This window comes from Pseudorca crassidens, chromosome 18 (assembly GCF_039906515.1).
Source record: "Pseudorca crassidens isolate mPseCra1 chromosome 18, mPseCra1.hap1, whole genome shotgun sequence".
NCBI lineage: Eukaryota > Metazoa > Chordata > Mammalia > Artiodactyla > Delphinidae > Pseudorca > Pseudorca crassidens.
Window position 1 is genome coordinate 76,917,419 of NC_090313.1, and position 27,999 is coordinate 76,945,417.

At 41.9% G+C, this 27,999-nt stretch overlaps 1 protein-coding gene across 3 annotated transcripts; it reads left to right on the plus strand.

Annotated features, from left to right (window-relative positions):
* Positions 1–1,016: 1,016 nt before the first annotated feature.
* Positions 1,017–27,976, plus strand: MTMR6 (myotubularin related protein 6). 3 transcript variants are annotated; one of them, XM_067713711.1, is made up of 15 exons: positions 1,017–1,173; positions 10,914–11,030; positions 12,756–12,918; positions 14,186–14,343; positions 14,557–14,685; positions 15,949–16,083; positions 16,741–16,854; positions 18,221–18,353; positions 19,326–19,435; positions 19,846–19,971; positions 22,510–22,559; positions 23,010–23,210; positions 23,592–23,723; positions 23,811–23,937; positions 25,777–27,976. In XM_067713711.1, the coding sequence occupies exons 1-15, from the start codon at positions 1,150–1,152 to the stop codon at positions 26,035–26,037; spliced, it is 1,980 nt and encodes a 659-aa protein (XP_067569812.1). In that variant the 5' UTR covers positions 1,017–1,149; the 3' UTR covers positions 26,038–27,976. The 3 variants fall into 3 exon arrangements, with proteins under 3 accessions (XP_067569812.1, XP_067569813.1, XP_067569814.1); XM_067713712.1 differs by having other exon boundaries at positions 16,741–16,791; XM_067713713.1 differs by lacking the exon at positions 16,741–16,854.
* Positions 27,977–27,999: the final 23 nt, after the last annotated feature.

Sequence of the window (27,999 nt, forward strand, 5' to 3'; positions counted from 1 at the left end):
GGCTGAAACGACCTGCCCAGCACTGGTTCCCAGGGAGGTTGCTGCTGGTGGGTTTCTGCTCCCATAAGATGTTGTTCTCTGTACTTGCCTGTCTGTCTGTCTGTCTCTCTCTCTCTCTAATTTGGGGGTCAGTGGTTTGCCCTGTGACCTCAGTTCTCTCATAGATCTAAATAAAGTTGCTGATTTTTCAGTTTGTTCAGCTTTTACTTTTAGTCACATAATTTTTAAATAAATAAATAATTAATTTTTGGCTGTGTTGGGTCTTTGTTGCTGTGCGCGGGCTTTGTCTAGTTGCAGTGAGCGGGGGTTGCTCTTCGTTGTGGTGCACGGGCTTCTCACTGTAGTGGCTTCTCTTGTTGCGGAGCACAGGCTCTAGGCACGTGGCTGCAGTAGTTGTGGCACGCAGGCTCAGTAGTTGTGGCTCGCGGGCTCAGTAGTTGTGGCGCACAGGCTTAGTTGCTCCACGGCATGTGGGATCTTCCCTCACCAGGGCTCAAACCCGTGTCCCCTGCACTGGCAGGCGGATTCTTAACCAGTGCGCCACCAGGGAAGTCCCTACTCACATAATTTTTAAGGTATGCTGATATCAACAGTGTATGGACATACCACACTTTACATAACAATCCCATAATATTGGAGATTGTGATGGATTCAAATAAGGCTACAATAAATACATCTGATTATTTCCTTCGAGTAGATTCTTGTGAGAAGAACTGCAGCTCAGACAAAAGACGAAGTACTGAAATTTGGTGTCACCCTGTCTCGCCCTCACCCACCGAATTCTCTTCTCACAGCACGTCCACACGACCCTGTCCACGGGGGAGAATTGCTGGCCAGTTTCCCAGGAGAGGACCGCGCTCTCTCGGGGATTGGAAGGCCTCCACCGACAGGAGACGCTGTGGTTCTCACGGCGGCCCCAGGCGATACCGTAGCCGCTCTCTCAGCACCGCCGCCGCTCTGCCCACCGCGCAGCGCCCTCTTAGCGGCCCCGGTTTGCGGAAGTGTTTCCAGGAGACGACGAGCGAGCTGCGCGTGCGCGGTGGGCGCGGCCGGCTGGAGGTGGTGCCTGCCGGGTCAGGGGCGTCGCAGCCCGGGATATCCGCTCTATGGTGCGCAGGTGCTGCGGCCGCCGGCGGACGCGTCTTCGGGATGGAGCACATCCGTACGACCAAGGTGGGCGCGCGGAGGGCCGCTCGCCGCTGGGCGGTTTGACTGGCGTGGGCGGCGGGACGCGGCTGGCCGGCGGACGGGCCGGGGACGCGGGGCGGCCTGGGCGGGCGTGAGGCGGGGTTCTGGTCCGGAGTTGGGTGCGGAGGGTCTGGGGTCCGTTCCGTGGGGCCGGCGGCCGACCCCCAGCGCTGCGGCTTCCCGGGCGGAGTCGGGGCTGCTGCGGCCTGGTAGCCCGGAACACACCTGGGCGCCGGTGCACCTCCCCTGCTCGGGTCCTGCGGTCCCGGGTCACGGATGCTCGGTGCAGGCGTCGGGGGAGCTGGGACCGGCGCTGGGCTCCACCTCACTTCCCTGGGGTTTTGGGGTTTCCGGCTCCGTTTCACACTTGGGTGTTTTTAGTGGCAATCAGCTGGGCAGACGAGTTACGGAGGACGGCTGATGGAAATGCTCTCCAGCTGAGATGATTAAATCCCGTGCTTCAGTTTTGTGTGTGATTTTCAGTTTTGTGTGCATTTACTCTGAGAACAAACATATTCTTATGATTCTGGTACAACTGTGAACACGGATGGAAGTGACCTCAAAATATTGCCAAGTTACTTTACCGACAACGTTGAAGTTCAACTTCCACTTTGAGAGGGCAGGAAACGAGTCGAGATCAGAACTGAATAGCATGTTTTTAAGCCCCGCGCGGAGCCTAACAGAATCGGGACGAGGACCACTGTGAACCTTGACTCTCCGGGTTTTGCGGAAACCATCGGTCAAGTTATAGCTCATTTAGGGAAAGGGCAGACATCCGTCTTCTTCATTTGTTCCAGGGAAGACGTGAGATCTATGTCATTCAGATGTTTCACAAACTTTTTTAAGATGGACATGGATTTATATTACACTTTTTTTTAACATGGCACGTACTATATCTAATAAAATTAAAGATGCTAAAAAGTAACGCCATTTAAAAAGTTTCTCATTGTGTCTTTAAGAGCAGAAAAGTAAAGTAACTCTAGAATTCAAGTTGCTGCCGCTTAAAGTTTGAAGATAGAAGGGTGATTAAGTAAATAACCGAACTAGTAGAAGGTGCAGCGGACTAGAGTAGGCATCAGATCAGGGTCTGGTCCTGGTTCCCAGGTTCCAGATGTCTTTGTACTATCTGTGCACACAGATAGGAGCTGTATGCGCGTGGCTTCCTTCTGTGCCAAATTAAACCCCATCTTTGCACCTTTCATCGTGCTTGCTACAGTGCAGAACATGTAATAGGAAAACAGTAAAAGTGAGCTGAATTTAATCAGAACAAATCCCATTCCTCGGGATTGGTAAGAGGGAACAGAATGTTAGAAAATCTTTAGGCTCCCTTGGCTTATTTTAAGTCTTTCCACCTGAAATTTATGATGAGTATATATCTTTGTTTTTGTTTCTATAGTCATAGCAGCCCTCCCTTATTCCCTTACGACTCTTTCTGGTGACTTTCATTTGGCCTGATGTTCCTCTGTAACGACCAGTTGATGGACTTCTCTTTAGTTTTCTGATTTAGTCTTACCCTTTCACAGTGGGCCCATGCTGGTGGTTTAGTAAGGTCTTTTTATGATGTTTTGTAAGGACTAAAAGATTTCTGACTAATTTCGTATTGAGATTAATTTTCTACTGTGCTCCTTTATTACTCTGGGTTATTCTTCTAGCATTAGGCCACTCCTCTCTTAAGTGGCTGTGTGTAGACTGCAACTAAACAAATATTTACTAGGTACCTGTTACGTGTCAGGCACTTTACAGACACCGCACAGGCACACAGCAGTGAGCAGGGCGGGCATGGCCCTCACAATGCATTCTGAGAATTGTTGTGTAGACTATAATATTTTCCTAAATTATAACTTATTCTTAAAAGATTGATTTGAACATAGCCAACTTTTTGTTTCTATTATGCATAGCCTTCACCTGGACAGCTAATTTGCTGCAAAAGTAATTGCATTTGAAAACTAGAAACGAATTTCTTTCAGTTTATTTAGCTGTTTTGAACTCTGTGTAGTTTAGTCACGATCAAGAATTGACTGTAAGTAGTGCTGTGTAACTAGTGACTTGTTCTGTGTTGTTCAGACCACTGTATTTTTAAAGTAATGATTGCCATTTATTGAGCAACTGTATATCAGTATAGCCAACTCGACAGTATGATTTCACAGTGTTTACAGTTCACAAATATGTTAATTTGTACAGAATTATCACTAATTTCTTGACGCTGCCAGTTGGGACATTATCTCCATTTACAGATGAGGACATCGGCTTGAGTGCCCACTTAGCTCATGAGGGGGTAGAGGTTTGTCTAACTCCATAGTCTACATAATGACCTTTCCATCATCTCTCTGCTTTCAGTCTGTTTTGTTCAAATGTATTAATATTAATTCAGGAATCTTAATAATAATTCTAAGAGCTTTTCCTTCCCCAAACCTCTTCTTGACATAAGTAAATCATATTTATATGCTGTTGTTTTTTTGTGCTGATTTTAGTCACTTTTAAAAAGTATTGCTTGCTAACCAGAGATATATCAGATAAAGTATTTTAGTTGACTACTAATTAAGTGGCTTTATAGTTCTAAAATTCAGGAACAGATGTATCATCGTGTTTTGGTCACATTTGGTTTATAACTGTACAGCGTCAATAAAGATGTCAAGTCTGAATCGGCAATTTTGAAAGTGCATTTCCAGGCTATATGCATCAGCAGTGTAGCTGCTGCCTCTCACTTTGAGCTCCAACTTTGCCGTAGGAGAGAGTCTTGCCAAGAAACAAAGGGAGCTGTGTGTCTTCCTCCTTTCCCCGCCAGGCTCCGGTGCTTCGGCTGACATCATGTGTTGATGCCGATGGTATTGTTCTAATGTGAGTGGAACTTCACGGAATGGAATGGAAGGATGTTTTCCTCAGCTATCCGTGTGTGAAAGACTGCTTCCTAGAGCTGGTTAAAGCATGGACTGTCCCATGAAAATCTGACCCCTTTGGGACTCAAATTGAGTTATTTCAACAGTAACGCTCAGTTTGCTCTTGGCTTGCTCCCCCTTTTTGTCATTGGAGTGTGAGATCAGTCGTACGTGTGTGTGTACATATATGTTACGTGTCATGGAGAGCGAGGGTGTGCAAAACTAAGAATGGATCAAGAACAAGGAGACCGGTGATATTTTGTCTTTGAAATAAGAGCCAGCACGTTTTCAGGAGCACCTGAGTGCTCCCCACGCAGAGTGCTACGTTGACTGCCACTGGTATTATCCCCTTACGCAGCTGGGGAAAGTGACTCTTGCAGAGATCAAATGAAATAGCCTGTCCCGGCTCAAACAGCTGGCTCCACCAAGGAAGAGGTGGAGCTGGGAACTTGAAGCCAGGTCTGTGCTGTTCTCTTAGCTGCCACACTCCCCTGCCTCAGGTCAGGAGATTAGAGGAGGGAGGTGGGTCGGTGTGAGCAGGCAGGGAAGGGAGGGATGGACGAGCCCTGTGTCTAGCAGGTGGCTGACCACGAGGGTCTGGAGTCAGGGAGAAGGTGTGCCCCGGAGATGTAGGCTCGCGAGTGGTGGGCGTTTAGGGGATCACTGAGATCTTCCGTTGAGGGTGCGTTTATGCCGGGAGAGCATGCGGAGACTGGAGAAGAGTGTGAAGGCCGAGCCCTGGGGATACTCATCAAGGGGCCAGGGAAGGAGTGTTAGGGACAGAGGGGAGAGGAGAGTCCCAGGCGGGCGGGCACAGCCCTGCCGGTTCTCGTTTCCTTCTTTGCTTCCCCCTGCCCCCCTGCTCCCGCCTCTGCTCCTTCCTTTTCCCAGGGCCAGGCACTGTTCTGGGTACTGAGGAAATGGCGCTGAATCAACCACAAAAATCCCTGCCCGTTGAAGACTCATTTTCTAGCTGGGGAAGACAAAGCAATCAACAAAGTAATGAGTCAGATGTGTACCATGGTGGATGGTGGTAAAATCCTGTGGAGGGTGCTGGGCCGGGCCTGGGAGAGGACAGCTGGAAAGAGGTGGTTAGGGACGCCCTTCCAGAGCTGGTGACCCCTGAGTGCAGCCCGTCCAGTGCTGCAGGAGAGCAGAGTAGGCCGGGGCTGGAAAGTGCCCCTGGGTTTCTGGTCTGTTCCGTGTGGTGATTTATGCAGCCAGACTGTGTCGTCGGTGCTGGGGAATACGTGGCCAGAAAAAAGGTCAAAAGCCTCTGCCCTTTTGATGCTTACCTTCCACTTCACAAAGGCAACGTGACGCCCTTTCTTTTTTAAAATTTTATTATTTTCATTTATTTATTTAAATTGGAGTGTGGTTGATTTACAGCGTTGTTTAGTTTCAGGTGTACAGCACAGTGATTCAGTTATACGTATGTGTATATAATATATATATATATGTATTCTTTTTCAGATCCTTTCCCCTTATAGATTATTATAAAATGTTGAGTACAGTGTCGTGTGCCGTACAGTAGGTCCTTGTTGCCTATCTGTTTTATATATAGTAGTGTGTACACGTTAATCCCGAACTCCTAGTCTATCCCTCCTGGCGCTCTTTCTTTCTGAAAGCTAATTCCTGGCACGGTGTCAGTGCTCTGAGTGTGGAATAATGATTACAGGAGTCCCAGGTGGAGGCCTGGCTGTCAGGAGGGACCATGCGGAGCCAGAGAGGCCTTGACAGGGCGTTTCCTGCTTCACTGGCCTCGGCCTGTAGCTGCAGAGTGGGTACATACAGCTGGTGGTCACAGAACCTTGGGGGAGGCCATTGGTCCCTTCTGTCCCAGAGGCCCGCTTATCCCTCTTAGGGGCAGATGGGTGTCTTGCATTTTCAGAATGTGATTCCGTGTATGTGTGTCTCCCTGTGCTTTTCATTTCCAGCTTCGTAGTGAGCTGAAATGTGAACTTGCCGTAGACACCATTAGGCCACCTTTTATTGCAGGCCCAGAGTTGGCCACAGTTCCCCTAAATGGCCCATAAAGTGATGTGCTGGCATTTCCTCAGGGCTAGTGATGACAGAGAGAGGGTGGGGAGGGGAGGGGGGAGAGAGACACGTGCTGCCTAAATATCTGACTGAGAACACTTCCAGGAAAACACTGGGAAAAATCTGTAGCGACATCTGTAAAGTACTTTCAGTTCCTCGGTGAAGGGGGGAAATAAGAAGCAGCAGTTGGTGTTGAGAAACTGGCTAAGTCTGTGGTTGGAAATTTGTATGCTGATGGTTTTAGCAAAGAAAAAGATCCGATTTCTGTGTTTTTAATATTTATTTTAGGATTTTCAGCCAAGAACAGAATAATCTGTGTTTCTCAGAAGATCTTCTATATTCTCCAGACCTTTAAGTAGTAAATAAATGTTTTTGAATAATTTCAGATTTATTATCTGTCACATCCACATAGAGGTTGCCATATGGAAGGAGAAATGTCATGATTTTCTGTTATGTGGCCTTGATCTGAGTATAATCCTCCATTTACTAAGGTCATGAATAATCCTCAGATTGTTATAGTTGAGATAGACTCTCTTTCCCTCACACTTACATTCCCTTTGATCCTCTGTCCTAGCAAATGGCCACCAGTGACAAGCTAACATCTCAAGAAGCCCGTTTCTCCTCCTTTACTTCTCACATCAGTTATTGCCCCCAGGTGGGCTTCTTTATCCTCCAGGCCCGTGTCACGTCTCTCCCAGGCACCCCTAGGTTATTTCAGCAGCCTCTCGCCTGCCCACTGCACTAGCAGACTCTTCCCAACGCAGCGTTCTCTCCATGTTGCCATTGGAAAGATCTTCTTAAAACCCCCATCTGAGCACAGACTGCCGTGCCCGCAATCCTCCACTCGTGTCCCTTTACCTGCTGCAGTTTCTCTACCTTTACAGGTGTTACTTTTTCATCAGGTAAAATATTATGGCTCCCCTTTTACATTTTTCCTCCTGTATTGAGAATTCTGTGTTTTCTCTGGATTAGTCAAGAAAATTTTGTTGATCTTTGCTTTTGACACTTACATTAGGAAAGCATAGATTTTTCTGCCCATAGAGCACATTAGAATAGTGCATTTGCTTTTGAAGTCCATGTACCTCTTCCTTCCTTTCTCTGTTTGAACTTCACTGGGCAGTAGTTTAATACAGAGGACCGTCAGGGCTCGACTTAGCTTATCAGCTTACTAACAATAGTAATTTGTTAAACATCTATTTGAGCACTTTATTGCTTACTATCTGTCAAGCAGACTTGGGGTAAAGTACCTGACGTGTTATCCAGCCTTTCTGCAGCCCTTGAGGTTGAGATTATTGTCCTTATTCTACAGATAAAGAAAATGAAACCCAGACAGGTTGACCTCCAGCTGATAGCCAGTGTATCTTTGGGCGAATTAGCAAACTCTCTTTCTGTATATTTATGTGCATCTTCTTCCCGGGTTCTTCAAAGACGTGTGTGGGGTGTGTGCGTGCACACGGAACGCAGTGGTATATTTTAAATGGCTAAAGTTGTAAGAAGCTCTTTTAACAAGTGGGAGGATGAGGCAAGCCGGAGCCTTAACTGTTTGGGGAGAGAGTGCAAAGATAGAGAAGGAACAGAGCCTAATGTGAGTTAAGAGCAAGAGGGATTCATTTGGAGTTAACATTAGAAGGAGTATCAGGTGCACGAGAACAATCTGGTGAGTTTCTTAAAAATACAGATTCTTGGTCTCCGTGTCCTGAGACGATTCTGTGGTGGGAGGTGGGAGGTGGGATTTGTACTTTTGTAAAGTTTCGGAGATGAATCAGATGAACAGCTAGGCTTTGAAACTTGTATGTTTAACCCAAATTAAAGCTCTAACCAAGGGAATTTCAGAAAATTTTGGATGTAGAAATTAGGAGAAATCAAGAAATAGGCTTAAAGCGTTAGGAAGAGTATTATCAACCTGAATTTCCAATCTCGATAGACACCCAGCCAGAAAGAAGCATGGAACATTGTACAGCCCTAGAGGAAGAAATGAGGAGTGGGGTAGGGGGCTGAGAGTCCACACTTTTATTTAAAAAACAGGAACTGAACTGTAACTGTACACTCTGTTAGTCATTTGTATACTTTAGATTTGTTCATAAGCTACCGAATGGGTGTCTACCGTTCACCTACTTTGTAGGGAAAAGGTGGCAGAGAGAAGTGAGGAACAGTATAATGTTATAAAGACCTCTATTTAATAAATGCCTTGATGACTTCAGCAAGAGAGACCACTGGTAAATTTCGGGCACCTTCTGTTTCTCCCCGTGGGGAATTTCTCTGTGGCAGTTCGCCCTAGTTCCACAAACATTTACTGTGTCCGGTGCTATGCTAGCCATTAGGTATTCAGACACAAATAAGAGACAGTTCTTGCCCTGGGACATGTTACAGCCTTGGTGGGAGAGATGGACCCTTGAACAGACACTTTCATTATACTGTGGGAACACTTGAAAAATGGTGGATGGAGCAGAATTTAAACATATTTAGACCATGGGACGTCCCTGGTGGTCCAGTGGTTAGGACTCCTCGCTTCCACTCGGAGTGCAGGCTCGATCCCTGGTTGGGGAACTAAGAACTAAGATTCCTCATGCTGCACGGCACAGCCAAAAAAATATATATATTGTGTGTGTGTGTGTGTGTGTGTGTACATGTATATATATATGTATATTCAGGCCATAAAATTGGTAGACGTTGTGATTCACTGAATGTTAGGGGTCAGGAAGTCATAGGATGGATCTGAGGTTTCTAGCGTGGGTGACTGGATGAGGATGGAGTACCATTAACTCAGTCCAGAAATACAGCATTAGGAACATATTTGTGAGAGGTCAGGGGAAATCCGTTTCGTTCTCAGTATGCTTAACATGCCCCTTAAGATGTCCAAGTAGAGCAGAATAGAGCGGCGGGAATCAGACCTATGATGTAGGGTTAAGACTGGGCTGTTCCACTCCCCAGCTGATGCTAGCACATTTCCCTAACCTACCTCTCAGTTTCCATGGGGATAGTAATAGTACTTACCGCATGGGGGTTGTGAACATTAAAAAAAGTCATGTATGTTCATTTAAACACTTATTGTAGTACTGAGCATATGATAAGACCTCAGCACTACGTCAGGAACTCTTATTGTTGTGTGTGCAGCAGACAGTGTGAACTCAGGAGAGATCAGAGCTGGACATTCGGTTTTGGGAGTCGTTAACGTACAGACTACAACAGTGACAGTGGTTGAGTTTGCCTATAGAGAGTGGAGCCCTGAAGAGTAGTAGTAGCAAGTAGGGGGTGGGCAAGAGAGGGTCAAGATCCAGATGAAGAGGGTGTGATTGTCTTGCATGTAGAGAATCGTGTGTACACGGTTTTGTGCCTTGTAGAGAAATTATTATTTAAGCCTTGTGATTGGAGGACAACAAGAAATATTTATGATCTTTTTAAAATCCACAGATTCAAACCCTTCATGTGGACTTTTTTGTAAAAAACAAACTTACTGTTGAATTCAGTGATAATAAAATCAGCCCGCCACCCCATGCCGGCCCGCCTTTGTAAACTACACGTCAGTACACTTTTTTCTCTTCTCTGGGGGTATCTGAAGTGCAGCAGAGTGATGTTGGCACAGGTTGTTTGCTTGAGTAGAGTTGATACCTTGTGATAACCTTTATCTCCATATATATTCATCAGTTCTCTTTTCTCTAGAGCCGTTAACACTTTGTTTTAATTGCTGCAGGAAATAAGACAGGTGAGATAAATATTTCTGGGGTCGCTGTTGGTTGGCCGGACTTTCCTTGCAGCCGAACCTCATACAGTTAACGAGGCAACAGTAGTTGATCCCATTGTTTTAACAGTGTTTAAGTTTTGATGAGAAGTATGTGGTATAATAAAGTTACATTTTCATTTAAGGAAGAAATGGTCCTGAGCAATGAAATAGATGTTGATTTCCAGTCTTCATTCAGGTTTATAAGAAGGACGTTTTCCTGTTGTCTTAAAGGACAGTGTGTGACGATCTGACAGTTTTTGTCCCTCAAATCAGCTCTCGGACTGGAGCTAGAATACATTGTTAGATCATGTCTCTAAGTTTCCAGAGGAAGGTGTTAAAACTCAATTCATTGCCGTACCCATGCAGATAAAGTTTTGTATCAAAACCAGATATTTTAATTTTAAATTTTAACTTATTTGAATGGATACTGTTATAAGTAAAAAAAAAACTATGGCATTGAATATCTTGGAGGAGGAGCTGATTAGCCTTTTATTTTTTTATATTTCTTTCTTTTAAATTTATTTATTATTTATTTTTAGCTGCATTGGGTCTTCATTGCTGTGTGCAGGCTTTCTCTAGTTGCGGTGAGCGGGGGCTACTCTTCGTTGTGGTGCGCGGGCTTCTCATTGCGGTGGCTTCTCTTGTTGCAGGGCACGGGCTCTAGGCGTGCGGGCTCAGTAGTTGTGGCTTGAGGGCTCTAGAGCATAGGCTCAGTAGTTGTAGCGCACGAGCTTAGTTGCTCCGCGGCATGTGGGATCTTCTCAGACCAGAGCTCAAACCCATGTCCCCTGCATTGGCAGGCGGATTCTTAAGCACTGCGCCACCAGGGAAGCCCACTCCCTTCCATATTTATGTTACCTTTTTTACAGAGTTCTTCTCTATTGGTTATATTTGTCACTGTAAATATTAATAATACTTATATTGTTGGTGGTTTATATGTTCCCCAAGATATGTGCAATTTAACTTTCAATCTTAAATAAACTTATGTTTTTGAACAGAAGGAGAAAATGTACATTCAAATGCTGGGATAACAGAAAAAGAATTTATGCGACTTTTGAAATGAGAAATAACACCTTTCTCTTTTTCAGGTTGAGCAAGTGAAATTGCTCGACCGATTCAGTACGAGCAACAAGTCGTTAACAGGAACCCTGTATCTCACGGCCACACATCTGCTGTTTATAGACTCTCATCAGAAAGAAACCTGGGTAAGGAAGACCTCTGCTGTGCTGTTTACTCTAATTATATTATTGGACATGGTCTAGCTCATGTCTTATTTTGAATATGCACAAAAAATTGTAATCGTTGGGTATTTGTCTCAACCAAAAAATTTTCAAAGTCACGTTTTCACACCTACCCTCCTATTTTAATAAGACAGTGATGTCATTGTGGAGTGGCGTTCTTTCTCGGTGATGAATTTTAAGCAAAGGCCAGAAATAACACTAGAAGTTCCTGGGTGAAGAGGTAGGAGCACCGCAGTGCTGTGTAAAGGAGCTTGGTGCATTGGAAGAGCCAAAAGAAGGCTGTTGTCACCAGAACTTAGGGATGTGGCAAGGGACCTGATACGAGGCTAGGGAGGCGGGAAATAACATGACTAGGTGGCTTTTTTATTGTTTATTTATTTACTTTTTTTTTTTGAACATCTTTATTGGAGTATAATCGCTTTACAGTGGTGTGTTAGTTTCTGCTGTATAACAAAGTGAATCAGCTATATGTATACATATATCCCCATATCTCCCCCCTCTTGCGTCTCCCTCCCACCCTCCCTATCCCACCCCTAGGTGGCTTTTTTTTATTGCTTTTTATTTTATTTTTATAAATAAAATTTTAGAAAAGCAATTTAAAAAGCCATCTAGTCATGTTATTTCCCACTTCCCTAGCCTCAAGTATTATTGATTTACAATGTTGTATTAATCTCTGCTGTACAGCAAAGTGACTCAGTTACACACATATATACTCTTTTTCACATTCTTTTCCATTATGGTTTCTCACAGGATATTGAATATAGTTCACTGTGCCATGCAGTAGGACCTTGCTGTTTATCCATCCTGTATGTAATAGTCTGCATCTGCTAACCCCAAGCTCCCACTCCTTCCCTCCCCTTCCCCCTCCCCCTTGGCAACCACAGGTCTGTTCTCTGTCTGTGAGTCTGTTTCTGTTTTGTAGATATGTTGATTTGTATCCTATTTTAGATTCTACATATAAGTGATATGTGATATATTTGTCTTTCTCTTTGTGACTTACTTTGCTTAGTATGATAATCTCTAGGTCCGTCCATGTTGCTGCAAATGACATTACTTCATTCTTTTTATGGCTGGGTAATATTCCATTGTATATATGTACCACATCTTCTTTGTCCACTCGTCTGTCAATGGGCATTTAGGTTGCTTCCCTGACCTGGCTATTGTAAATAGTGCTGCGGTGAACATTGGGGTGCGTGTTACCTTTTTGAATTAGTGGTTTCATCTTTTCTGGGTATATGCCTAAGAGTGGGATTGCTGGATCATATGATAACTATTGTTTTTTAATGGTCACTCCTCTGCCTTGTAGAAAATGGCTTAGAGAGGGTCAAGAGTAGGTGTGGAGAGAGCATTCGGGAGGCTCTTTACAGTAACTCAGGTGGGAAACAGTGGGGACATTGCAACTAGGGCCGTGACAGTGGAGATGGAGAGAAGGAGATGGTGCAGAGGTATTTAGGAGATGCCGTTCTCGGGGTCTGATGGTGTGTGGAACACGTGCAGCGATGGGGAGGTATCAGGGTGTGTTTCCGGCTTGGGCATTTGGTCATTTAAAAGTTTAAGTTTGAGTGTGTAGCGTATAACCTCTGAGACTTTATTTGAAGAGGGCGTTTCTAACATTTACGCACTCTGGGAAGCGAGTAAGGTACTTAGTGCTTGTTTATAATGATGGTCAAACATTTTCTCATGCTGTAGATACTGCACCACCATATTGCCTTGGTGGAGAAACTAGCTCTCACGACTTCTGGATGCCCTCTTGTGATCCAGTGCAAGAACTTCCGGGCTGTGCATTTCGTTGTTCCCAGAGAAAGAGACTGCCACGATATTTACAACTCTTTGCTACAGCTGTCAAAACAAGGTGCCGTTCTTCAGGACCAAAGCTTACTTGCTCAAATGAGATGGATTATCTAAGATACTTTTAAAATATCTCATTATTGTTATTTTGTACTTTAAGTACTCTTAAGTCAAGGTCTTGTGCACTCTGTTCCAAAAAGTTTGGCCTAGAAATAATGAGAAACTTCTGATCTGAATTGTAAGAAGAAGGGGTAATAAGAAGGAAAGAAGGGATAATAAGAAGGAAAGAGCGAAACGTTTATAGTAGTACAGACTTGAAAAACCATAGATTTACGTGGATGTCTTTAAAGTTGATAAAACCAGTAACACAGCTTTTTTTTTTTTTTTTTAAATGGTATCCCACAACTGAGAGCAATGACTTGGAAATTGATTCCTGAACGAGAAGTTAAGGACAGTCAGGCTCCTCTGGTAGCAGTGGGACTAGTATATTTAACCTAAGGGAGTGGAGCCTGAGGGGGTGAGCAGAGGGAAGAGAGGGTGACCCCTGCTTTAGCAGAGGTGGCAGTGAGGGCGACATGGCCCTAGAGAGGAGTTGCATCACTGCTTACGCCCCTGAGATCTTACGCCCCTACGCCGACGTGCTGGACTCCACAGCTCTCTCTGGAGGCAAAGCGCACCGGTTCCTGAATGTTCCTTTGTGCTGAACACCTGGGTCGCAGTGATCTGGGAGCAGGTCCACACTCACTCTGCTCTCCTAACCCTGGAAGCCTGTGCTGTTGGTCCCACTGTCCCCAGGGCAGCCCTTACCGCGGGGATGGTTCTGTGACTTTGGAGCTTGGCCTTGTTCAGAAGCAGGTGCTCTCTGGAGCTCTGAGCAGCCTTTGACGATTTTGGTCTACGCTGTCCTGTTGGGGTGTATGCAATCTCAGCTTCTGTGTGCCACCTCTAGCTTTCCATTAAAGCGCTGGGCTTCCATTTTACATCTCATTTGGGAAAAGTGGTGGGTGGGAAGGGTCTACTTGTATCTTTAAATTTTTACTTTTAAGAAAAGGAAATATTGCAGTAGAGTATTTAATGTATGAGTCTGTACTGTTTATTACTAGCTTTTGCCGATGGTGTAAATTGAATCTCAGATCAGTATGTGTGCCTTTAGGTATAATCATCTGCATCAAAGAACTGAGAAAATATTAAGTTCAAGTATGTTCAGGTATTAGCTATCTCTTTGAAGATTTTTTTTAAATGGAGGGATAAAACTGAAAAATTTCTTTCATTTGTAGTGTGTTAAGTCCTATGAATTGCGTTTTGACACTCATGTGTTTTGTATACCATAGCAAAATATGAAGATCTCTATGCATTCTCCTATAATCCCAAACAAAATGATTCAGAAAGGCTGCGAGGTTGGCAGCTCGTCGACCTCGCTGAAGAGTATAAGAGGATGGGCGTGCCGAATTCCAACTGGCAGCTGTCCGACGCCAACCGCGACTACAAGGTAAGGGGCTCAGAAAATGCTGTCACCTGTTGGAGGGGCTCAGAAAACATACTGGAGGGGAGGGTCAGAGACCGTCATTGCAGTGACTTGTCTATGTACTGCCAAGTACTGTTCTTGCATTTAATAAGTTTTAGTGGTTTTTAAAGGTGATTTTTAACCTCTTGGTTTTTGAACTATGAGTAGAATGGTTATATTTTATTTGATTTTTTACAGATTTGTGAAACTTATCCCAGAGAACTTTATGTTCCCCGAATAGCAAGCAAACCAATCATTGTTGGTAGTTCCAAGTTCCGGAGCAAGGGAAGGTTCCCAGTTCTTTCCTACTATCATCAAAATAAGGAGGTAGGAAGCTGTCTTTTGATTTTACAAATGGAGTGTAACCCCTCTTCAGATTGTGTCCAAAAGAACACTCATTTTTACATTTAGAGGTCATTGTTACAGTGTTGCCGATAGAGAAATGCTGGCTTTTCGCTTGATTACATTTTTGAAATTTTAAAACAAAATTATCTGAAACACAGAAACTTTCATACTTGTCATCTTCCTCCCCTCCCTCTCATCCTTTCCTTCCTTCCTCTAGTAGTGACTTGAAAATAACAGGATTTGTGAACAGATAGATTCTCCTTCCTTTCCTGTGCTTCTCTTTTGATCCTGCTTGTTTTGGGGGAAACCAGATAGTTCTGAAAAGCCAACTATTGAGAAAAGGGAGAGAGCCAAGGGTGTTTCAGGCTCCCATTTTAATAGTCAGCTCTTCAGATCAGAAGGATTTTTGCTGTATGAATAGGTGGAGGAGTCTTTTCACTGAGATTCTGTAATCGGGCTTGCCCGTCCCAGTACAATTTGCCTTTGTGGTCTCCACAGAAGGCCAGGAGGTACTGCATACTTAATGTCTTATACGCATGGGATCCTCATATAACTTTATAAGGTAGTCTCTGGGTATTATTCCCTGTACCTTTCAAATGGGGAAGCTGTGGTTCAGAGAGGGCGAATCATTTTCCTGTCCTCACAGCTGGTAACTTGAGGGATGGATGCCAGTTCTGACTCCCAGTCTTTTGTGGCCTGATTTTTTTCCTTGAGAAGGTTTTAGAATTTTCTTTTCCCCCAGTGTCCTGAAATTTCACAATGATTTCAGGCCTTGGCATGTTGTTTTAAATTCTACGTGGAAACTCAGGACTCAGTTGGGAAATTGCCCCTCTATTTCTTTGGTAGCTTCCCCTCTTATGTTAATTTTCTTTGTACTTTTGTGTGTGTATGTGGACAAGTGGGCTTCCTAGCATAAACTTTCTATGCTAGGAAGTTAATACCCTCTAAATTCTCTCCTCTTTATCTCATTCTAGAAGATTCCCTCAACCTTATCTCCAGTCCATCTCCCGGCTCCTTTATTTTTGCTATAGGATTTTTTGTTGTTTTTTGATTTTGTTTTGCTTTCTGTTTTTGTTTTGTTTTTGTTTTTTTGGCTGTGCTGTGAGGCATGCGGGATCTTAGTTCCCTGACTTTTAAATAGATTGCACATTTGATTTTAACTGTGGGTTTTTTTCCTTTAAGCATGTCTTTGAGGTGTGTTTTAGACATCTTTGGATAATCTATTTCCTCTCTTTTTAAAACTAGGCTGCCATTTGTCGATGTAGTCAGCCACTGTCAGGATTCAGTGCCCGGTGCCTGGAGGATGAACACTTGCTTCAGGCCATCAGCAAAGCCAACCCAGCCAACCGCTACATGTATGTCATGGACACCAGGCCCAGAGTACGTGTCTTAAGTCTAGTATGGTCTGGCAGTTCACTTGTCTCTGCTAAGTCAGTTAGTGGGAACTGATCACTTCGTCCATATTTAACATATCTGAATCCTAGTTGTAAATTAACCGAGGCTAATGATACTAAGGAAATCAGTCTTTTAAAGGATACCAACTTAGGATACCAATTTCCCAATAACCCAGGTGGTGATTTCTTATGTCTTCTGATATATATACAAATTTAGGAAACCTGAATTTTATATTGGGACCTCTAGATGATATGTAAGCCTTATGTTATTGTGAAGAAATACTGAAAAGTATGTGTTGTGAAAATTAGAAATTCTTATTACTTTTTTTGGTGGAATTTTTAATTGGCAAAACGCTGTTAAAATAATGGACTGTAATTTGGAATATTCAGGAAAATAAGGAAAATAGATAGTGAGCTAACTTAGGAAATATTGAACTAGGGAATTATAAATAGTGAACAGGAAATAGTTGTTCTGTTAGGTATCTATAATGTCAGGATAAATTTTTATCATTGGAACAAATGTTAGAATCCCTTTTTCTTTTTGTAAACACAGTTAAACAACCAATTCATGTAAGATACTGAAACTAAAGTAATTAAAATCCTCAATGGTAATAGCTAACATTACTTTTAATTTTTATTATAGCATCGCATGCAGAGCTGGTGGGCTACACAAAAGGACATTGGCAGAATTATAGTGAGAATTTCTTCAAAAATCTGGAATGATGAGAAAATAAGAGAAAGCGATGGGAAAAAGCGAGTGAGCGATATAGAACACAGTTTTAGGCAGCTTTGTTGAAAGGAATGGTAGTTGTTTTAGAAGTAATTCTCATCATTATGCAATTTCACAAAAGATAATGGAGAAAACAAGATAAGATTAATTTGCATAAATTAACAAGTATTAAAAATTAGAAATTGATAATTTGATATTCTTTTGTTTTAAAAAAAGACTTTCTTAGAATTCAAGGGTGTTGGTGATACCTCTTGTAAGAAAAATTTTAGTTTACTTCCTTGTATAATCTGGGTGGGTTAATTGCTTAGAACTATTTTTAGGTAATACTAGATATAAAAAGATGATTGTAACGTAAGACTTTCTGAACATGAGGTCTGAGGGTGATTTGTTTCTCAGGCCCTCATATCTCTTACTTATATAATTGACTCCTACACAGAGAATAGATCTTTCTTTGATTGGTTCGTTTTACTAGTTAAACTCAAGTGGTAATAATGTGGAAGCATTTAAACACCTAACTCTTGCCTTAGCCATCACAGGTGCTGAATGACCAGTGGGTCAGTAGACACAATTTAACTATACTTCTTACCAACCTGGGCCCCAATCCACTGCATGAAAAGCAACATTTTCTTCCAACTTAGGTTCTGTTTCATCCAAGTTCATAAGCCTATTTAGCAAATTATCATGACGTACCATATGAAATCCTAGTCTGAAAGAATTAAACATGCCTAATCTTAACCTCTGATAGCATTTGATCTAATAACCAAAGACCGTGGGCCTATAGGCAGTCTTCTCTCCCTAGCAACTGGGCTGTTTTTGCCCCAGTTCTTGGAGATGTATCAGGCTAGCTCATCATATGCTGTGTCATATAGGGTGTGGTCTTCCAGTAACCCTGAATATGGAGGACCTGGAACAATCTAGTGCATGTTTCAGATGTGATTTTTCAGGGTCCCTGTGGCTTTCTGAATGATTAAGTGCTCCAGGCTTGTTCTGAAGTCAATCTTCTAAGTTCATTCTGTAAAAACTCCCCAGCTCTGCTCAACACTGAATCATATAGGGTTTGGACAGAAGACATTTCTTTCTTTTTTTTAAATTTTAAAATATTACAAACATATGGAAAACTGACTAAATACATATGTGAATTAGTTTCATGAATTATATGTGGGGAACTTCTTATCTGATTCTTATATAGCAATCATTTTGTTACTTTATAGGATCCTTCTGTACTATGAATAACATATATGACACTTTTCACTTATTAAAAAATGGTAGTATATTCAGTTTTGATGAGTTCCTTTAAACTCTGCTAGCTAAATTGTGGTTTATTTAGTGTTTTCATGATGTTTTGGTAAACTAAAAGATAAAAGCAATTTGTCTCTAAAATTTTAAATTTTAGCTGAATGCAATGGCCAACAGAGCAGCTGGAAAAGGTTATGAAAATGAAGACAACTATTCTAATATTAGATTTCAGTTTGTTGGAATTGAAAATATTCATGTCATGCGGTCCAGCCTTCAGAAATTATTGGAAGGTACGATTATTGCTTACCTTCTAGGCAGCTTTGTCCCATAGAAATGTAATGCTAGTCACATTATAAAATTTAAAATTATATAATTAAAAATTTTCTAGTAGTCACGTTCAGAAGAGTAAAAACCAGTTGAAATTAATTTTAATAATATACTTAACCTAATATATTAAAAACATGCTAACATGTAATCAGTGTAAAAAATCAGTAATGATATATTTTGCTTCTTTTCCTTTAAGTCCTAGAAATTGGCTAGTGTGTCTCTTATACTTACCTCTTACTGTGGGCTACCCACATTTCAAGTGTTTAATAGCTGTACTTCAGTAGCGGCTACTATATTTATTAGACAGTATAATTCTACTGGTTTTACAAAAAATTGCTATTGTTAGATAGTCTTGATTAGTCAGTACAGTGAAGATTAATTTATGACAGTGTTCCATTTAAATATTAAGCTATCTTTCCAGTCTTGGTGTGGAACTTAAAAAACTGGAATCTCAGACTTTTTTTTTTTTTTTTTTTTTTGCGGTATGCGGGCCCCTCACTGCTGTGGCCTCTCCCGTTGCGGAGCACAGGCTCTGGACGCGCAGGCTCAGCAGCCATGGCTTGCGGGCCCAGCCGCTCCGTGGCATGTGGGATCTTCCCGGACCCGGGCACGAACCCATGTCCCCTGCATTGGCAGGCGGTCTCTCAACCACTGGACCACCAGGGAAGCCCCTCAGACTATTTTTAGTTACACATTTGTGTTGAAAATTTTTTTAAAAAGGGTATTGGAGCAATTTTTTTTTTTAAGCATGAAGAATGACAGAAAAATGTACCTAAATCCATTATTGAGCTTTTAATAGCATGTGTTCATGTATAAAGAGTCTTGCCTGTTTATTTTGTCCTCTTCTCTTCTTCCCCACCTCGCTCCCCAGGGGTCTCTTGAATAGAAGTGGGCACTCAAGCTCCTTTCTAACTGAAATGTCTTTCCCCTTGCAGTCAATGGTACCAAAGGGCTTTCCGTCAGTGATTTCTACTCGGGTCTGGAGAACGCAGGATGGCTGCGCCACATCAAAGCCGTTATGGACGCTGCAATCTTCTTAGCCAAAGTAACCCTTCTTCACTCACGTTTGATCTGGGCTTTCACTGGTTGGGAAGGAATGGATTTATTCTGCTGGGTGCTGGTATCCTTTCCTGCCAGATAACTTTTATTATGTTTTACCTCTTTAACGAGGTTCACTTTAATTTGAACCTTGAAAATATCATGTAGCACTTAATGTAGGAACTTCAAGAGGAATTCCCCAACACATTGAAACGGCATTTTTGTCTGTGCTTTTTGTTTGTTCGCTTTGTGTTTTGTCCGGTTCCTTGGAGATTATGCTGTGACAACATAATCATTGCGATCCTAGCTCTTCTTTGCAATGCAATACCTGCCACTTTGGCTTTTGAGTAAATAGCACTTACTGATTTACCTAAAATGGGTTTTGCTAGAATCGAAGTGTGTGGTCTTTCTTTTCAGGCAATAATGGTTGAAAATGCGAGTGTGTTGGTACATTGCTCTGATGGCTGGGACAGGACTTCCCAGGTCTGTTCCCTGGGCTCTCTCTTATTGGATCCCTACTACAGGACAATCAGAGGATTCATGGTAAGGACTTGTTTGGCCAGACCACTGGTCTCAAATAGGAGTGATTTTGTCCCCCTCCAGGTGTCATCTTGATTGTTACAACTAAAGGAAAGGGTGTACCTGGGATCCAGCTGGTGGAGGCCAGCTGCTAATAACCTATAATTCACAGGACGGTCCCTACAACAGAGGATTACCTGGCCCAAAATGTCAGTACTGCTGAGGTTGAGAAACTCTGAGTTAAATTAATTTCCACTTGTGCCATCTCTTTGACAAAAAGTTTTAGATTAAAAGGTGTTTTTTTCCCCCCGTAAAATGTTGCAATAGAAATATTCAGTATTTCTCCCTCATTTTTATCTAACAAATGTAAATATTGCAGTAAGACAAGACATAGATAAGAGTACTTATAAACTATATTCTAGAGGAAACTTTGTTTAATGCACCTTCACTTGTTAGTTGTAACTACACTCTAGGGAGCATGTTTTAAACCTGAAGGTGCGATTTCTAGTTGAGCAGATTCCCTGCTTTGTGGCGCCGAAGCCCCGGCTCCTGGGTTTTGTGTGCTTTTTAATGCACGAGCATGGTCAGATTAACTCCTGTTTTCACAATTTGTTTTAACTCAGGGCAGGTAAAATAAATGAAGAGCTGGTAGGCAGTTTTTATTAGTTTAGAATTATGAAGCACAGTGCTGTCTTAAAGCAGGGGAAGGTTTAACGCAGCCAGACCCCTTTCAGAACCGTTGTTTTCGTGGTGCCGGCATGTTGCATCTGGGACAGGTCAAATGCAAGGGCTTCTAATAAAGTAAGGTTCCGCTGGCCTTGGGCGAGTGAGATAGGGGTGTTTCCTTAGCCATGTTTGGCTTTCACTGTCTGCCGGGCGTCCAGATGAAAGCGTGCAGTAAGTGACCGGCCACCGCGTGGGAGCCTCGCAGGCTAGAGGAACGGTGAGGACTAAAGCGTGGCTCCTGCAGGTGACTGCAGCCGGCGGGTGATGGGTCGGGTGCAGGCTGTGTGAGGGGTGAGGCTGGCACAGAAGAACGGGGTGGGCTAGGGCCCGAGGAGGAGAAGTCTGGCAGGCATCTGGACGTCCCCCTGCTGGGGGGTGAGAGCCAGCAACAGGCTTTTTTTTTTTTTTTTTTTTTTTTTTTGCGGTACGCGGGCCTCTCACTGCTGTGGTCTCTCCCGTCGCGGAGCACAGGCTCCGGACGCGCAGGCTCAGCGGCCATGGCTCACGGGCCCAGCCGCTCCGCGGCATGTGGGATCTTCCCGGACCGGGGCACGAACCCGTGTCCCCTGCATCGGCAGGCGGACTCTCAACCACTGCGCCACCAGGGAAGCCCAGCAACAGGCTTTAAACGCGGGAAACGGGAACATGCTCAGAGCTCATCTTTTTAAAAAGATGGTGTCTGGAATGCAGAGCGGTGGGAATGGAGGCTAGGAGACCCGCATAGAAGCCGATAGGATGACTTAGGAGAGAAAAGAGGGCCAGAACTAAGGCAGTGCCCCGCGGATGGAGGAGTGGGCGACGGGCCCCTCCAGGGAGGGCGAGACAGCGGAGTAAGCGTTTTTCGCGGACTGGGTGTGGGTGGGGGAGAAGACGCCTCTTCTCGGATTGCTTCCAGGCTCTGCGCTCAGTTGCCAGGATGGACTGTGCTGAGAGAAGCGACTGAGTGAGAACGGTGTTAAGTTTCACACGTGGATGTGTGGCAGGATGGCAAAGGTCCCACGGTAGAAGCCGAGGCTACAGCCCAGACCATGTGCCCGAGGTTGCCGGGTGTGGAAGTGGGGAAGCTGGGATCTGAGCCCGTGCACTGTGACTTCAGAATCTGCATCTTTACCCACACGTGCCGTGGCCTTCTGGAGAGATTTAAGACAAAGTCAGAGGAGCTAAAAGTGGCAATTTTGACATTGAAGAGAATGTACTTGGTGATTATATAACGAAATTAGAAAGTATAGTAAATACTAAGAAGATAATGTTGTTTAGATTAGACCGAAAATAATTAGAAACCTATTATTTCAGTAGAGTTGTAACAGAAAAGAGTGCACTCAGGAGGTCGCATATCAACATTTGAATTTGAATATAAACTTTTCATTGGTTTCTTTACCATCCTTTTTTTTTTTTAAAGTATTACAGAAGTAACGTACAAGTAAGCCAAAAGGTTTAAACATCCACCCCAGTTTGCCACCCAGTAACCACTGGTAACCTTCTGATTTTCATTTTCCTAACCTTTTTTCTGTGCATATATCATCATACATACAAAAAATGTAAATGCAATAGTGATTTATAACATGCACTTTTCACTTAAAATGTAATAAATGCAACTGAAGTAAATTTAAGTCACAAGACCTACTGTATTTCTTTTTATGTATCATTTTCACTCCTTGTTAAGCCAGCCTCTCACCCAGGTTCTTGCTGTCTTTTGCCTGTAATTTAAAAAATTTCATTTTGTTTGCCACCATAAGTTAAAAGTGTAAATGCTGTTTTTAAAATAATAGGATTTAATCCATTCTAAACAAAAAAAGAATTGTGGTTACAAAATGGATTTTACTTTTTCTCGTTAAGGTTTTAATAGAAAAAGATTGGATCTCCTTTGGACATAAATATTCGGAGAGGTGAGTCACAGTTATACATTTAGGCACTTGGTAAAGTTAGTAGAACTAATTTAGAGTACCTGAATGTTCCTGTTCTTCATGAACTCCCATGTCTGATGGGAGGTGAGAGTGGTGTTTTTTTGTATGAAGCCCGATTTAATTCTTTTTCTGTCATTTTTTTCAAGTCTGATACTTTTGTTAATTTTCATAGCAGTTTATTACGTTTTGTCTGCATTGTAGTAGTTAGAATGTAACAGACCTGTTAAAATTGTGGTTGAAAAACTCATAGGTGTAAATTGTTTCAATAAAAACATGACAGTTTTTTTTTTTTTAAATGCCAATGTAACAATGTTTTACGATTTTTTTTGGCGGGGGGGGGGGGGGGGGGATATGTATTTAAATGTAACAATACCTGAACAGTTGACCTCTTTCAGTGGCATTTTCAAAAGCTTGTACTTTCTGGGGGGTTAGGTGTGGCCATTTGGATGGTGACCCAAAGGAAGTTTCACCGGTGTTTACTCAGTTCTTGGAATGTGTGTGGCATTTGACTGAACAGTTTCCACAAGCCTTCGAATTCAATGAAGCGTTTCTTCTTCAGATCCATGAACATATTCATTCATGCCAATTTGGAAACTTTATTGGAAATTGTCAGAAGGAAAGAGAAGAACTCAAGTAAGACAGTTGATTGAAATGGGCTTTCTTCTTTCCTATTTAGCTGAGGTCTAACATAAATCATAGTTGAACTTAAACTATCTTGACAGTATGATATAGAACTGGGTCTTACTGTAAAGATTTTATTGTCTGTTTTTCTGAAGCTGAGTATGCTCTGAGTACCCCTCACACTCTGGGGTTAATAGTTAAAGTTTGTTTTGAAGTGTAGCATACATACGGAAAAGTATGTACAGTGGAAGTATGAAGAATTCAGAGGTGAGGCTAGACTGTGAATAGGAGTAAAAACTAAAACTTAAGTCTACATGGGAAATGACTGCCTGCTTTATAAAAGTGAGCGTTAGCGTCTCTGGGAAGATCTTCGTGTTTTTCTCATCCCATTAGGTTAAAGGAGAAGACGTACTCTCTGTGGCCGTTTCTGTTGGACGACCAGGAGAAGTACTTCAATCCTCTCTACAGTTCCACGTCTCAGAAACTGGCAGTTTTGGAGCCAAATACAGTATCTTTCAATTTCAAGTAAGCCGGCATTATTGAAGTATTTATACTCAATTTTTCTCCAACACAATTTATTGAAGTATTTTTTTTTCTTTTTTTGTCATAAAGGTTTTGGAGAAACATGTACCACCAATTTGATCGAACATTGCATCCTAGGCAGTCTGTGTTTAATATAATTATGAATATGAATGAGCAAAATAAGCAGTTACAGAAAGATGTTAAAGACTTAGAATCTGTAAGTATTCTGAAGTATCTGATGTAATATATTTGGGATATTAAGTTAGTTTATTTCCTTACTTGGTGCTCTCAGTGTAAGTGTAGTGTACGTATCAATAGAAATCTTGTAAGTACTCACGGTTGCTTCAAAATCAGGTCTCCTGTGCTTTGAACAGGTTAGTTTAAATCGCTTTCTCTGAATTTTAAAATATATTGAACTATTTGAAGTATGATATATAGAGAAATAGAGATATAATAAGTATCAGGCTGTTCACCACCTGGCTTTGTGAGGTTTTAAGATTTACAGTGTTTGATTCAGACCTTTCATGTTTCTGTTTGAAGGGAAGACACATTATCGATCTATTTGCAGACCCTGTGAGCCCTACTGAGTCTTCCCCACTACACTTGCTGCACTGAATCTGCTGTTAGTCATTCCTGTGCCTGTTTTTATACTTCCTCTATATATGTTTATATCCACAAACAATTTATAGTATTGTTGCATATGGTTTGAAATATTATTTTTATTATATATTGAAAAAAGAAAGTAGTTATGTGTAAGATGTAGAGGGCGACAAATAACATGAATGCCCAGGTGCCCTTCACTCGGCTTAAGAAACCACGTTTTAAAGCTATACGAAGGCTGTCACACTGTCACGCTTCACTTTGCTCTACATTGTTTTGAAATTCATCCACGTTGATACACGTAGCTTTAATTCATCTGTTTTATCAGTAGCTACTGTATCGTATTCTCTTGTGTGACTGTATCACAGTCCATCAATTCAGCTCTGCTAGACATTTCAGTTATTTGCAGTTTCGGATTTCCATGACGAGTGAAGTTGAATTTTTCCCTTTCTGCGAATGGCCTATTCAAACCATGTTTCTGTTGGTGTATTTGCCTTTTTCTTACTGATTTATAAGAATTCTTTATATACCACACACTAATTCTTATTTAGTTAAATGTATCACCAATGGCTTTGTCCAGTCTTTTCTTATCTTTTCCATTTTCTTTATGGTATGTTTCATATAGTTACTGTGAATTTTAATATAGTCAAATTGCTCAGTCTTTATGTTTTATGCCTTTTTATATATCTTGTTTAAGAAATCCTTCTCCACCCTAAGACGTTTCTTTACCATTATATGTAACAAAAAGGATCAGTAAGTCCATGTTTTAAGAAATCCTGGCCAATTGTTATAACTCAGTGAGACTATCCTGTCTGCCTCTCAGACAGGAGTGTTGCTGGTCACCTCTCAGATAAGGAGGTCATGACTGCCTGAGTGACCTGTAGGAGAGGCGAGCCCAAGATATAGACGGTACAAGAAGGTTGTCCGGAGATCAGTCCAAGGATCTAGAGAGTGTGGAACTCTGCCAAAGAATCCTTTTAAAATCTCTTAAAATCAAAAAAATTCCGTTGTATTCTATAGCCTGTTGTGCTCACCTACCAAACCATTGTAGGAAAACCACATAAGAAAGCTCTTCAGGCCGTCACACCTTCAACTAAATGAGTGTGTGTTTGTTACATTATATAGCTGTGATTTCAGGGTGACTGTCTCACATATATATTTCTCTCATTATAAAGTGTTTACTTTTTATAGTTTCTAGGAAATGTGTGTGCTTTTCACATATGAAGGCCTAGTGATCTTCTGTCAAATATGTTTTCCATCGCAAAAGTTGTACACAGTTGGGATTCTCAGCCATGTCTCACCTACACTAGATTTTAATTTTTTGAGATTTAATTTTGCATCGTACATAAAGAGAACATTTGCAGAAGCTCGATTTTTGTGTACTTTCATCTAACATATATTGAACCTGTAGCGTGTACAGTTTGTAATTTTTTTTCAAATTTGGATTTGTTTCTAGCAAATTAAACAACATAAAAATAAGCAGACAGATGGAGTTCTCACCAAGGAATTGTTAAATTCAGTTCGTCCTGAATCACCTGCCCTCAAAACCTCCTTGTGTCTCAAGGAGCAGACTCTGCTGCCTGTGAATGATGCTCTCCGAACTATAGAGGGCAGCAACCCCGCAGATAACCGCTACAGCGAGTACGCGGACGAGTTTTCCAAAGCGGAGCCTGCTGTGGTCAGCTCGGAGTATGGCGTGGCCAGAATGACGTGTTAGGCTCAGAGAGAGTTTTCTGGCTGCCTGCGGTGCGAGAAGTGGATTATTGTGAGGATGGTCTGTGTGCGTGACCCAAGCAATTTGCCTAGTGATGATCTTAGAGTTTACCAGTAGGTTGATAGTTGAAGTCAGGATGCTAACTGCTCTTGTGAGAGAAGGCAGTTTAGCTGCATTTCTAGCAAGAAATGAATGACCTTCAGCTCTTTAAGAAGCTTACTGCAGATGCAGTTTGTACTGTACACTAGTGAACTGACATGTCTATGATTTACATGTTAATTACAGTCAAATAGGAATAGCCTTCCATAAGTATGATTTGACTGCCAGAAAACAAAACTTGACAAAGTGGTCCCTTACTTAATAATTGACATGGCATGTACTTTCAATTGTGTAGCTATGTAACTATGAATATTTGCAAATTTTGCCTATTAGTGGTGTTTATTGTTGAAATGCCATGAAAAATACTTCTAAGGAAGCCTTAAAATCTCAGTTTATTCATTACACCACTCTTCAGTTTTAGAGCCTAGAGCAAGATGGTTGGTTGTGTCTGTGAGCAGCTGCCCTGGCCCCCGCAGGAGCTGCAGTGCCCCTGTGGAAACAAAACGGTGGTCGAAGGACACTGCCAAGCCCATGTTTGGCTGGTCCCACTTTCGTGGTCAAAATTAACGAAACGGACGGTTTTGTGCTGCTTATAATTTGTTTAGTGCTACATTTGACGACTTATTATTTACAACTTACCTTGTTGATTTCTTGCATATGTGTAAGCACATTTGACTGTCTCTTATGAATGGATTACTGCATCCTGTTGGTTCTTGTTCTGTGGTTGGCTTTATTCCTTTGATAAGTATGGAAGTTTACGAAGCTAAAGCCCTAAACTGTTCTTAGAGACAATGAATAGTACATATATGTATATTTTTAAACTGTTTTCTCTCTCAGTGAATTGTTCTTCCTAGAAGAAACTTTCAATTTACCCAAGAATTTTGGGGTCAAAAAAAGGGAATACGGATAGTTTAGATTTTGCTTGGTTGCGTGAATTTTTCTCTGTGAAACATTTTTTTCTTCTCTGTTAACATAGAAGAAAAAAGAAAAAAAGGAAAATTAAGGCTAGCCTAATACAAAGTTAATGTTTAACAAAAAAACTTAAATGCTAGGAAGAGTTTCATTTTGCCACGTTATTGATAACTTTATTCTCTGTACTAGTACATATTATTAAAGCACCAAAAAAAAAAAAATAGAAAAGAAAGAAAGAAAATGACTTTCAGTTGACGGTATCACCCAGCTGGCTTTAAAATGGACAACTTAACATGGGTGGCACAAGATATGATTGAAGGGTACTAGGAAATCTGCATAGTATGCCTTATGCTTCTTTTTATTACACCTACATCTGTTATATTAATTTTGAACATAAATAACTTTTTCAAATGGAAAAAAAGGCTTTATTGTATGAGCTTATCCTATTTATTTTTCCAATGCTTTTCTGTAATGCATTATGTAATAAGAAAAATACTTCTTTTTACACAGTGACGGAAATGCACTATAAAGTAGGGTTTGTGATTTGGCCATGTCTATTTCCATATTTAAGCACTGGGACGAGAAACTTAAGCCTGTGACCACAGAGGGAAGCTATTGTGCCTTGTTACTTGGTTCCAGTGACTAATTGTGGTTTTAGCATCTTCCACGGCAGACTTCTTACATTCACCTCTTTGGTTTATTATCTTAATCTTCAGTTTGAGGCATATATATATGTGTGTTTATATGCTCACACCTGGGCTGAGAAACCAGCTAACATCCTAAGTGACCTACAGGGTATATGTTGGCAAAAAGTAGTTGTGTATACGTCTTATAAGATTGCATTTGTGTTCAGTGTGTTTGGGATTGTATAGCATGTACGTTATTACATACATTGTTTAAAGGTAATTAAATGTTCATGTTTTACATTGAATTATTATTTTTTTGGGGAAAAAA